The following is a 12840-nucleotide window of genomic DNA, read 5'->3' as shown; positions in this document are numbered from 1 at the left end:
TGGCCAAGTGGGGACTAGAACCTGGATCTCCCAGCTCCTAGTCCAACACTCTTGCCACTACCATGTTCCCCAGCAACTTGTGTACATTGGCATACTGGCTCTACTATTGGATATAGCCATCAGGACTAGTAGCCACTGATAGCCTTTTCATTCATGAATTTGTTGAGTCCCCCTTTAAAGCCATCCAAATTGGTGTCCATCACTACATCTGGTGGAAATGAATTTCATAGTTTAACTATGCCCTGTGTGAAGAAGTACTTCCTTTTATCTGTCCTGAATCTCCCACCAATCAGCTTCATGGGATGAGCCCCAGTTCTAGTATTATGAGAGAGGGAGAAAAATGTCTCCCCATCCACATTCTCCACACCATGCATAATTTTGTACACCTCTATCACACCTCCTCTTACTTGCCTTTTTTCTAAGCTAAACAATCCCAGGTGTTGTAACCTTTCCTCGTAGGGGAGTTGCTCCAGCCCCATGATTATTTTAATTGCTCTTTTCTGCCCTTTTTCCAGCTCTACAATATCCTTTTTTAGGTGCGGTGACCAGAACTGTACACAGTATCCTAAGTGTGGTTGCACCATAGATTTGTATAAGTATGATCTTGGAATTTTTATTTTCCATTCCTTTCCTAATTATGCCTAACATGGAATTTGCCTTTTTTTAAAGCAGTGGGTCGATATCTAGCTGCCCACCACAACCCCAAGATCTCTTTCTTGGTCAGTCACTGCTAGGTCAGATCCCATCATCTTATACTTCAAATTGGGAGATTTTCCCCCAATGTGTATCACTTTACACTTGCTTACATGGAACCGCATTTGCCATTTTGAAGCCCATTCTCCCAGTTTGGAGAGATCCTTTTGGAGCTCTTCACAATCCCTTTGTAACCACCCTAAATAATTTGGTGCCATGAGCAAACTTGGCCACTTCACTGCTTACTCCTAATTCCAGATTATTTATGAATAAGTTGAAAAACATTGGTCCCAATACAGATCCCTGTGGGACCCTACTATTTACATCACTCCATTTGTCATTTATTTCTACTCTCTGCTTTCTGTTGTTTAACCAGTTACTGATCCATAAGAGGACCTCTCCTCTTATTCCATGACTGCTGTTTGCTCAAGAGTCTTTGGTGGGAGACTTTGTTAAAAGCCTTTTGCAAGTTCAAGTAAACAATGTCTACTGGATCACCCCTGTCCACATGTTTATTGACACTCTCAAAGAACTCTAAAAGGTTAGTGAGACAGGACTTACCTTTGCGGAAGCCATGTTGATTCTTTTTCAGCAGGGCTTGTCCTCCTATATGCTTAATAATTTTTTCTTTAATAATGCTTTCAACCAAGTTACCTGGAACAGACATTAAGCTAACCAGTCTGTAACTTTCCAGATCCCCCCAGATCCCTTGTTTGAAATTGGTGTTATATTGGCCATTCTCCAGTCCTCTGGTACAGAGGCTGATCTTAGGTTGCATGCTTTGGTTAGAAGATCAGCAATTTCATGTTTGAGTTCTTTAAAAACTCTAGGATGGCTACCACCTGGGCCGGTGATTTATTAACTTTCAATTAATAAATTGAAGGTTGACAACTTCATCTTTTGTCACCACTATTTGCCTCAGTTCCTCAGACTCCTTTCCTAAAAACATCAGTTCAGGCACAGGTATCTGTCCCATATTTTCTGCAGTGAAGACAGATGAAAAGAATTAATTTAGCTTCTCTGCAATCCCCTTATCCTCCTTTAGTACTCCTTTAATTCTACTGTCACCCAGTGGTCCAACTGCCTCCCTAGGTCCAAATGCATGGTTTCCTGCTTCTGATATATTTAAAGAATTCTTTATTGTTGGCCTTGATGTTGTTAGCGATATGCTCCTTAAAATGCTTTTTCCATCTCTTATTATCTGCTTGCATCTCCTTTGTGAAACCTTGTGCTCCCTTTTGTTTTCCTGTTTTGGGCAAGACTTCCATTTTCTGAAGGAAGCTTTCTTTTCTCTGACAGCTTCCTTGACACTGCTCATTAACCATGCTGGTGACCTCTCGGACTTGGTGCTACCTTTCCTAACCTGTAATATACATTCTATCTGAGCTTCTATTCTGTGGGTTTGAGAAACCTCAAAGCATTTTGAAGGGATTTAACCCTCTTGATTCCCCCTTTCAGCTCCCTTTTTACCAGTTCTTTCATTTTAGAGGTTTTCTCTTGAATTCAAATGTGACTGTGTTGTACTTCCTTGGCAATTTTCAACTTAAATATGTATTAAATGTGATAATGCTGTGGTCATTGTTTCCAACTGGTTCAACAGCACTCACCTTTCATACTAGGTCCTGGACAACACCACTTAGATACAAATCTGGGGTCACCTCCCTCTGATTGGTTCCATGACCAACTGTTCTAGGGCACAGCCGTTTAGGGCATCAGGAACAACAATGCAGTCCTCTGATCAAAAAATGCGCACAAAAATATTTGCAATGTTGTATGCATTTCTGCAAATGTATGCATTTCTATGTAGCAAAAATGGGTACAAAAATGTGCTGACTTTTTACCAAAATGTTCACAGAGTGATGTAAAACAGGATAAATTTGGACTTCAAAAAGTTCAAAAGTTGTAGAAACCTAAACAGACAGATTTATCCATCATTAGCTCCCAACATATATTGAGGGAACCAGGCTGGGTTAGTGCATGAATGGATCTTGTTCCAGTAATCTTTCAAAACGGACAATAAACGCCATGTGACCACATAGAGGCTTCTCTCATAGCGGAAGCCTCTTCACATTTTTACGTTTTCTGGTACGGAGGGTATAATTTTGTGACAGTGCCTTCGTCTTTGGGCTTTTCTATGAGAGGCTTTTGTTGTGCGCTCATCATTCCTCACTCATGATTGTTTATGGGTGCTTTAGAGGATGTTGTGAGTCTCCAGTTTCACTTCTGCTTTTTCAGAGCACTTTTGCTGATTTTTTTGGAGCGGGGAAAATGCAGTATTTTTTTTCATCCTGAAACAAAGGGTAAGTCCCCACTAGTGTAATGACGTTATTCTGCTATACCACAGCCCCACCTACAGGTTGGAAAGGCAGGAAAGGAAAAGCTCTTTGTGTAGAGATCCCATCTTAATTCTGTGATGAAACTGGAAGTAGATACAACAGGTTAACGATCTTGTCTAGAAAAGCTCCTAGATGTGTTTTTGTTTTTTTACTATGTATATATTTGTAGTTCATCTGCTTGTGGTCATACAAATATTTACTAGTGATACAAGAAAGACAGCTAATGTTTGTTTTCCTCCTTGATTGACAGTTCATTTGTGACGGGAACAGCATGCTGTGGACATACTTCACCTTTGAGAATCTGGGACTTGGGGAGGTAAGAGTCTCCTACACTGGTGGTGGTGGTGGTGAATAGAAGAATTTGCCTGTGGAATGAATGCCTGTGGAAACCCTCTGACCTGACTGTAGTTCCAAGTTAATGTTTACCAATAACAAAGAAGTAGATGAGATGTCAAGCCATCAGTTCTATGCATTGAACTCTAGACTTAAATCTTAAATTAGAGATGTTTATGGAATTTGTTCTTAACACACTCACCAGCCAGTGAATATATTTCCACACCTTGCCAATGCATTTTCTCCCACTGACCTATTGCATTTTCTCCCATTGTCTATAGTTAGGACATGTTTCCTAAACGTTGAATCAGATCTGTTTACCAGCCACCTCACTTCAGATATGGGAGGACTTGGAGCCTTAGGGCCTCAAAAGCTAATCTTAATGTCCAGCAGGTCCACATTAGTACTTTGGTCTCAAGCAATTTAGAACTTTATAGGTTGAAACCAGCACTTTGAATTGTGCTTGGAACCTGACTGGGAGACAGTGTAGCTCTTTAAAAACTGGTGTTCCATGTGCCCAAATTAATAAGAGCATCACTATATTTTGCATTAACTGTGGTTTCTGAACAGTACTCAAAGGCATACCCATGTGCAATGCACTGCAGTAGTCTAAACAAGATGTTACTAGAGCATGGATAACTATGGCCATGCTCTCTGTCCAGGAGGGTTTGCAGCTGGTGCCCCAGCCTAGGTAATAAAAGATATTTCATGCCATAGGGATCACTTAGGCCTACAAAAAGTAATGGGACCATAAATCATTGGTGCCATTTCTCCCCCCCACACACACACACCCCACTTGTGCAGAATTATCTGGGCATCAAAGAGATGGGACAGTCCCTTGACTCAGCTTACTTGTGACCAGCTGAGTGAAAGGGGCGTGCTTCATTTATAAGGTTGCTGCCCAGTGATGCCATCAGAAGGAAAAATCCCAGGGGAGGACCACTTTCCCATTTTTAAAATCCTTCCACATTTAGGGCACGATTGATATCATTTCAGATGTATATAGTTTTAATGAGACCTGAGGGTTCTTCTCTCCAAGTTCTGCCTATGGGATAGCATGCAGTCACTTAAATATCTCCAGTTAATAATATCCTATCAATTGGTCTTTCATTGGTCTTTCCGAGAGGAGACTTGTATAGCTGCAACCTCCCCCCACCCTTTTTTTGAAGTGCTGTAATATCCCTCCTGTCACATTTCCTTAGCCATTGGAATGTTGTCTCCTGCTATCTGTTCTGCTGTCATGTGTAACCAGTGAGTTGTCATCTTCTCTGTTCTATTCCTGCCAAATTACTAAACTGTTGGAATAATTTCATTAGCCAATGGTCCAGATTAGCCACTGTTGCTTTCCTTAATCAATATTATTGAATCTACATCCATCAGTTTATAATTCATATCTAAATGTAGTGTCTCTACCATATGTTGTAGCTTATTGTGTTTAGTTATTGGGCAGTTTAAAATGAAATAAATAAATAAATAAATAAGATGTTTTGTGGCTTTCTCATTCTCTCAAATATGTGATTCAATGGATAGTGTTAGATGGACCAGGGAATGTGTGTGTGATCAGGTTTGAACCTCTACTCAGTCATGAAAACTCAGCTGGACTTTGGGCAAGGTGCTATCTTCTTGCCTCATTTCACCATCTGTAAAGTGGTGACCTACATTGTAAGGTTTCACAACTTTTGCATTTCCTCTAGTCTTCCAGGACTGAAGTGCTGAATGTTGAATGTAATGTGGATTATGTGTAATGTGGTTTCTGCATTTAAACTAAACGAAGAATGATTTTCAGCTTGTTTTCCCCTCCCGTCCCCACCCTCCTTGTCCATGAACTTGTCCTGGGTTACCTCAAATAGAAGCAACCCTTAGAAGCAAGCGGGGAGTGGCTCTGTCACCTTCTCTGCCTTTCCCAAGGAAGCCTCCACAGATAATAAAGCTATGTAGAAAATAGGATTAAGGTAATGAACGGGCAGGATGGAGTTTGATCTTTCAATAAGGCAAAAGCCTGACTGACAGGCAGAGCTAAAGCCTGGAATCATCTAGCCAATGAGATGCTACCTACAGTGGCTGCTGAGTGTCACGGATTCCTCCCTTTTCACTCGTTGTAGTGGAATGCAGTGTGCCACTGGGCTGCCCCTCTCAGGCCTCACACATGGGGAGGAGCAGAAGTTACACAATTTGGGTGTCTCACATATATGTATTAATTGGAAGTCCATAGTTGGTGGGGCACCTTCACATGAGAAGTGGAGGTTGGTGTATTTTCAGTGATAACAGAGGGCAAGGATCAGAAGTATGGCTCTCTATCTCTCTCCACCATTCCCCACTGCTATCTTTATTTTTTCATTGTTACTTGCATTTCTTTCTCCAGCCAAGGGTTATTCTTCGTGCGTTTGTGTTCTCTTCCAAGCCCACCCGTGTAGCCTTAACACCGTCCAAAGGAGTCACTCCATGAATAGCTTTAAGCATTCACCCCATACAGACTTTGGTTCACTTATTGTACTCTAGAATATGATAGACTGTGGTAAGGCAACAAGTGGTAATCCTCTCCCCCTCTCCCATTACTATAATATGCAAGAAATAAGACAGAATTATATGCTAATTGATTTTGTGATGCCAAAAGTTTATGCATTACCAGAATGCATAATGGTTTCCTGATTTTATAGAAACCGGTATAGAAATAAATAAATAAATAAATAAAATAATAAATATTTTGGAATATTTAAATGGAAATGCATTGTGCGTGGCCTGGCTTAGAGACTTGAGTATTCTCTTTATAGCCCTCCTGCTCCTGGCTGCTATGCCACCTCATTGCTGGTCCTCACTTCTTCCTCACTCTCCAAAAGGCCCTGTTCTACACCACAAGTCCTATCCTTCAACTCCCAAACTCTCACTCTCTTCCTTCTGCTACTCCTATATCGCTCAGGCTCTGTAACTTTCTTATTTTTCCTTAGTCCTCATTGCCACATGCATTCCACTCTTATTGACAAGCTCTTTGTACCTACTTTTTCTGCTTTGGCAGTTCCAGGTAGATAAAGATATAACCCTGTTGCAAAAGCAACTTCAACCAGATGGTTTGCTCTGTTCAGTGCTCAGACCTCTCCTTTATCCTCGCAGGTTTGCTGAAGCTGAAGAGTACCCTTGGGTGGTTGATCATTGTGATCCAGTTGCAAGCCTTAGTAGAAATCGAAGGACTGTGGTCAAAGGAGCAGGCACATTCAAGGCATCTTTGTGCTAACCCCATCATTGTTTTGTTTTTTGTTGTGCTTCCTTATTCTCCCTCTTCCTCCTATGGTCAAATGTTGGCCTTACAATGGCCTAGATTCTATTACCTTACTAATTATGTGCCTTCTAAGCCCATTTGCTGCTCATCTTTGAGCTGAACTGTGGTGGTCCTTTAGGTGCTGTTTTCCCAGAGAGATGTTGGGGTCCCTCTCCTTCTGATCCATTGGTTTAGTGAATCGGAATATGCTACAAAATTACACCAAACGTGTAGCTTCTGTTTGTGGCTTTACTTGGTTGGTGGTGAGATGACCTTTGTTTTTCTCTGACCCTGTGTTTCTAACACTTTGGATGTGTGAAAAGCTATGCTATGCTGTTTGGACACCAAACACCACAGAGTCTTAAGGGAGGTTGGATGGCTCCCACCCTCAGGAGGATGGGAAACAGATGTTGTTCCTGAGAGTTGCTATTTAGCTCCCTGTGCACTTCACCACTTCTGGAGAAATGTTGCAATGGTAGCCCATTGTGTTTAGTGCTTAGCCCCATGTTTCAGCTCCTTGCTCTGCCACTGTCATCCATGCAAGACCTTTGCCATTGTAACTTGTTCCGAGTTTACTTTCTCTTATCTGTTCAAAAGAAATGCAAAACAGGGAAGTTGCCCAGAAGAAAGCTGGTAGATACGTTTAGATAGCAGTTTGTGCTATTTACATAAACTCTGTCTATGTCAAATCAAACCATTGCGTTGAGATACTCAAATACTTTAGCAGCCCTGATGTAAACCCTTTATAGCATGTCTACAGTCCTAGAACAGTTCTGGTCACCTACTTTAAAATATGTATAGTCTAAATAGAAAGGCCCAGGGGAGGGGAAGAATAAGTATCAGGTGTGCAAAATGCCTTCTGTAGGAAAACAGGCTAAAAAGATTAGCACTTTTCAGCTTAGAAAAAAATGTAGCTGAAGGGGAATCTGGTAAGAGGCCTGCATGATGATTGACTAATAGGGTGAACTGGAAAACAAAGATGTTTATGTGTTTTTTTTAAGTTGCTGGACAAGCTTTGGCTACTAGTTCTAGTATTACTTAAAACAGTAAATAATTGTTTTTACACTGTTCCCAATTGGTTCATGGATCTTGTTGCATGGGATGTAATAATGCCTAACAACATGTCAGGAAGCTGAAAAACAATAATCAGAAAAAATGATTAATGACAGGAATTATGACAACGCATCCTTCTGCAAGCTGTCTTTAGAGAGAGGCTGGAGATGAACGAATGAAGGATGTGAGGTGTGAGTGCATGTGTATACACTTGCATCCATGTACTTTTTTTCTTCTCCTTTAAAGGGTTCAGTGGTGGTAGAACTGGCTACTGCTGAATACTGGCCTGGATGGACATTTGTCTGATCCAGTGAAGTGTTTCTTATGTTCCAATGTGCACCTTGATCCATAATTCAACAAAGGTCCTGTGAAGACAAGTCATATTAACTATATTATCATAAATTAGCTATATTCAGCTAAACAGTCATTCTTTCTCCCCTTCTTCTAAATCATCTTTTTTCTTAAAAGTACTTGTGACAGCTTTTATAAAAAAAATAAAGAACCCTCTAATTTTTCCTCTTTAGTTCCCGATCTTTTAAACTCTTTGAAATTGGCTTCATGCCATCTCTGACACCAAACCGACACCTTTGCTGTTCCCCACTTCTTATCCCTTTATAGCAACAGATGTTGAAATTTTGTATCCCTTTTATCTGCCCCTCTTTAACCTCTTCCTGTAATTAGGGTCCCCTTGTTAGCAGTACAAAGTGGGCTGGTCCGCTACCTACCCTGCCTTTTGAGCCATTGTGTCTGAGCACATGTGGTTTTGGGTTGTTTAGAAAAATCCCTTCCCCCTTAGGTAAAAGCGGTGGGCGGATGGACAGAGATCGCCGCCTTTTTTTGTTGTTCTTCATTTATCTTTGCCAAAGGAGGAAGAAAAAGGGAGGAGGGCTAAGAAGAACATGTGAAGGGGAAGCCACAGACCTTCACATCTCATCCAGTTGGGTTTCCTGTTCCTTTGCTCTTTGGTGTCTTTTCTTTCTCCTTCATGTGTTTAGAGCAGGTCCATTTTGATGTCTTCAGGGAGCTGATATACTACTCAGCCAGTTAAAAGGTGTATATGCGTTTGTACAATGAAATGAGCACACATGTATGTTTGGCTTTAAGAAAACTACAAGTTGAGTTTTAGAGTGACTTTTCATATGCACTTTACACATTACAGTTAAGCAATACACAAGACAGAAAACAGAAAACTCTGATGTGTTAAATACACATGCAAAGCAGCCCTGGAGTTGGCTTTGCATGTTACAGAAGCATTGGCAAAGGCTATACAAATGACTCCGGTGTTCTCTTGTAAATGTGTGAAGATAAAACATGTGCATCTGCCCTGAGGAGAGATCTATAAGCACCACATGAATTTGGAACTTGTGTATATCTTTGCAGTGCGAGATGTAAAAGTGCACTCTTTGTGTACTACATCAAAACCACGAAAAGATGATGCATGATTCACATCTTCTGTTTCCACATCTTGTAAAATGCAAAGCTGCTCTTAGGCGAACATACAGGGCATCTCTACACCAGCCTAAAATTCTGCTTTTAAAACGGGGCTTTCTGCTTCCATTTTAAATGCAGGATCACAACGACTCCCTTTTTCATGTGCTTCCTTTTCCCCCTCCACTTCCGACTTCCTTCTCCCTGTAGCTGAGTCTTCCATTATCTTTCATTGATCTTGCTCCTCTTCTTGCTGCTTTTCCTCTTTTCATGGAGGAAACTGAAGCAGAACAGAACGGGGTAATTTGATAGCTCATTATCTGCGATCTATTTAAAAACGGAACAAAGGGCATTTAGTGCAGAAGATGCCTTGGATGATCACGGTGTCATGTAAAGAGCCCACAAACTTCCCTGAAGGAGCAATCTCAATCGCAGGATAAAAGCTCTGTGTGAAGAAAGCCACAGCGTGTCCTGTATAAGAGAGTGCAGCATATATAAGCAGAAACCAGCCCAGTTGCTGGTATTTGTCTCTACCTGCCCCTGCCCCAAACAGTGCTGGGACATTGCATTTTCTCATAACAGGGTGGAAGCCATGAGTCTTCAGACATTTCTTTTTACTATTTTGTTTATTTTTCTTGATTTCTGCTCAGATCAAGTTTAGTATTTCTTTAACAACGTCTGTATGCAACTCTTCTCAAATACAACCTATAGGTTTTCAAAGGAGCTGGGATTACTGTGCTAACCACTTTCCTCCTCCACCACCACTACCACCACCTTGTATATTGGTGTTGTATGTACTATACATTTTTCCAAATGTCAAAACTTACAGCACTTGTGAAGCTAAGAGCTGAAAGATAAATGACAGAGAACTGTGTTTATCTGTGGTGCCCATTTATTGATATTTGGGAGCTTAAATATAACACAACATTTTTAACCATGTTTCAGTTTCATAGTACTAATTTAAGGCTAAGTGGTTCTCAATTTTCTACTATCCATTCAAGCTTATTCTGTTTTTTTGATTTGTAATTGCAATATGAATACATCTGTAATTATAATGGAAAGCATAATTTGTATTGCTTTTATTTTACATCTAATAAAGATATATGCAAAGAAGACCATTCTAAGGTAGATTTCTAAACAAACGTCATAACTTCATTATTTAATATTTGCATAAGTATTGTGATGAGCAGTCTGTTGACATTGCAGGGATGGACAACTACTTTTGTTTGTTTGTTTATTACATTTCTGTACCAATAGCCAAAGGTCTCTTTTGTTGACATTTGCTGGTGGAAATGCAGCCCTTTCAGGACTGGTGTATGATCCTGCAAAAGTTTAAGGCCAGTTCTTATTTATTAATTTATTACAGTTCTATATCACCCAATAGCCAAAGCTCTCTGAACAGTTCACAGTTTGTTCTTATGTAACAAATTGCACACATGAGATGAGGACTTCTGGTACAATTTTGTAGACTTAATATATATGAACTTACCTGTTGGTTAACCTGTGAGCTGAAGCTATATTCTGTTCTGAACCAGTCTTTAGAAGTCATGCTGGTAGAGAATGGCTGGGGTGTAGAGGGGATTAGCCTGCCTGTGATCGATAGGCTCTCTGTGACCTGTCTGATGAGGTAAAGAGCCTTGGGGGTACTGTTGGACCCAGCACTGCTTCTTCACAAGCAGGTTGGAGTTGTTGCCAGAAGTGCCTCCTTTCATCTTCAGCTAATGAGTGCCTCCCCCCCCCCCCCGCCCGGACAGGTCAGACCTTCCTATGGTGATCCGTGCCACTGTAATTTCCAGGCTTGACATCTGCAATGGACTCTACATGTAGCCTCCCTTGAATATGACTTGGAAGCTTCATTTGGCATAGAATGTTGCTGCATGTCTTCTGTCTGGTGTTGGAAGACTTGCACTTATTCAGCTTGTTCTGTGTCAGTTGCATTGGTTGCTAATTTCCTTCTGGGCCCAATTTTATGGTGTTGGATTTAACTTTTAAAACTTTGCATGGCCTTCGACCCTCATATTTCAAGGACCCTATGAGGTGACTTGCTAATCGAGCTTGTCTTTAGGTGCTATTGTCTGTGCCAACTTTGTGGCAGATTCAAACACCAACTGCTCAGAGCAGGGCTTTTATGGTGACTGCTCCAAAATTGCGGAACCTCCCTCCAGAAGAGGGGAGGGAAACTACCCTTTTGCTGTATTTTGAAAGAGTTTGTAAGATCTTCCTTTTCCCTACTCCTTTTGATTGAAGTCCTGTTTCTACAGCTGCTTGGATTTGTTTTATGTTTGATATTTGTTGTTAGTGTTGTTTTTGTTTTAAATGTGTCTATTTTATTGTGTTTGATGTAAACTGCTTTAAACCTTTGGCAAAGCAAAATAAAATGTTTTAATACATAAATGATAAAATAATAAACATTTCCTACACTGATGCTGTTTGTAGAGTCCTCTGTAAGAAAATTGCATTATCCCATTCCTCATCTCCTATTTTCTGCTTCTCTTGCCCTCCCTCCCTTATTTTCCTCTGACATCATGCCGATTTTAGATTGTAAACCATCAGGTTGAGACTGTTTTGACTGACTTGTTCAGTATAGGACCTGTACCTATCTGTATAGCATCTAGCTGCTGTAGGTACATGATACATTTTTGACTATTTCAACAAGAACTATAGATAGATGGCACATGGAGGAATCAGAGATTACAGTTATTCATTTTAAAACCCACATTTTTAATTTGTGGGTAAAGTGATCAGCTAGTTATACTGATTGATCCATTACTTTCACACCTAGTTAAAAGGACTATAAACATATGTGCATGGCTGTATGCCATGTATGTGTGGCATGGCTGGCTCAAGGTAAGATGGAGGGTAATTTCCTGAAACATTAATGTGCTCTATGCCAGGGTATGTATGAGAAGAGTAAATGAATGTTCTATATATTAATGTATTGTTTAGTATAGTCAATGGTTGCATCTCTTTTGTTGATGCTAATACTGATGTTACTGGTTAAGGAATCATGATCAAAATGTAGACTAGTTTTGGGAATGCAGTCTGATTCAGAGATCATGTGCAAAAGAAACTTTTCTTTCTTGTCTCTGTGCTGGTTTGTATATTTCCCCCTCTAAAGCTTTATGCAGTTGATGGTTAACAGGGAAAGTGTATGGGTTTATCTAATCGGTACCTGACTCAAGTTAAGAGGAGTCTGGGAAACAGGGCTTTTCTTCAGGTATATCTGGAGAGGCTAGTCTGACTTGAATGTTGGATACACTTTTTAGAGGTTGATGAATAATCAGTTGTGGTTTTGCTTTGCATTTTGGGGGCATTGTGCAAGTACACTTTTTGGATAGAGTCAAGCTCTAATAATTTGGATATCGCCCACACTAATGTATATCCAGAGCCTGATGTGCTGTGTGCCAAACTTTTCTCTCATTCCCCCATTATTTGACTATTAATTATATCCTTAAAATAGAGTATGCATGTTTTCATAAATGTCCAGTTTTTGCAAGCTTTATTCTCATTGTAGAATTTGTATCCCCTTCATGGATCACTGCCTTGTTGTGGCGAAGGGGCTTGCATAACTCAGTGAAGCCATAAGCTATGCCGTGCAGGGCCACCCAAGATGGACAGGTCATGGCAGAGAGTTCTGACAAAATGTGGTCCACTGGAGAAGGAAATGGCAACCCACTCCAGTATTCTTGCCAAGAAAACCCCATGGAACATATCACAAGGCTAAAAGAGATGACGCCGGAAGAT

General features: G+C 40.6%; 1 protein-coding gene across 2 annotated transcripts in view; it reads left to right on the top strand.

The window, feature by feature from the left end:
• FBXW4 (F-box and WD repeat domain containing 4) overlaps positions 1–12840 on the top strand; it is a 97174-nt gene that overhangs the window by 69802 nt on the left and 14532 nt on the right. For both annotated transcript variants that reach the window (XM_084846499.1, XM_084846498.1), the window contains one exon: positions 3280–3345. In XM_084846499.1, the coding sequence (XP_084702625.1) occupies positions 3280–3345 (66 nt within the window). The remainder of the gene's footprint in view (positions 1–3279; positions 3346–12840) is intronic.

The sequence above is a fragment of the Heloderma suspectum genome, chromosome 3, assembly GCF_057233095.1.
Source record: "Heloderma suspectum isolate Gila_16-S chromosome 3, 16-S_ref, whole genome shotgun sequence".
In the NCBI taxonomy this organism is placed as follows: domain Eukaryota; kingdom Metazoa; phylum Chordata; class Lepidosauria; order Squamata; family Helodermatidae; genus Heloderma; species Heloderma suspectum.
This window is presented reverse-complemented; position numbering and strand designations above follow the sequence as displayed.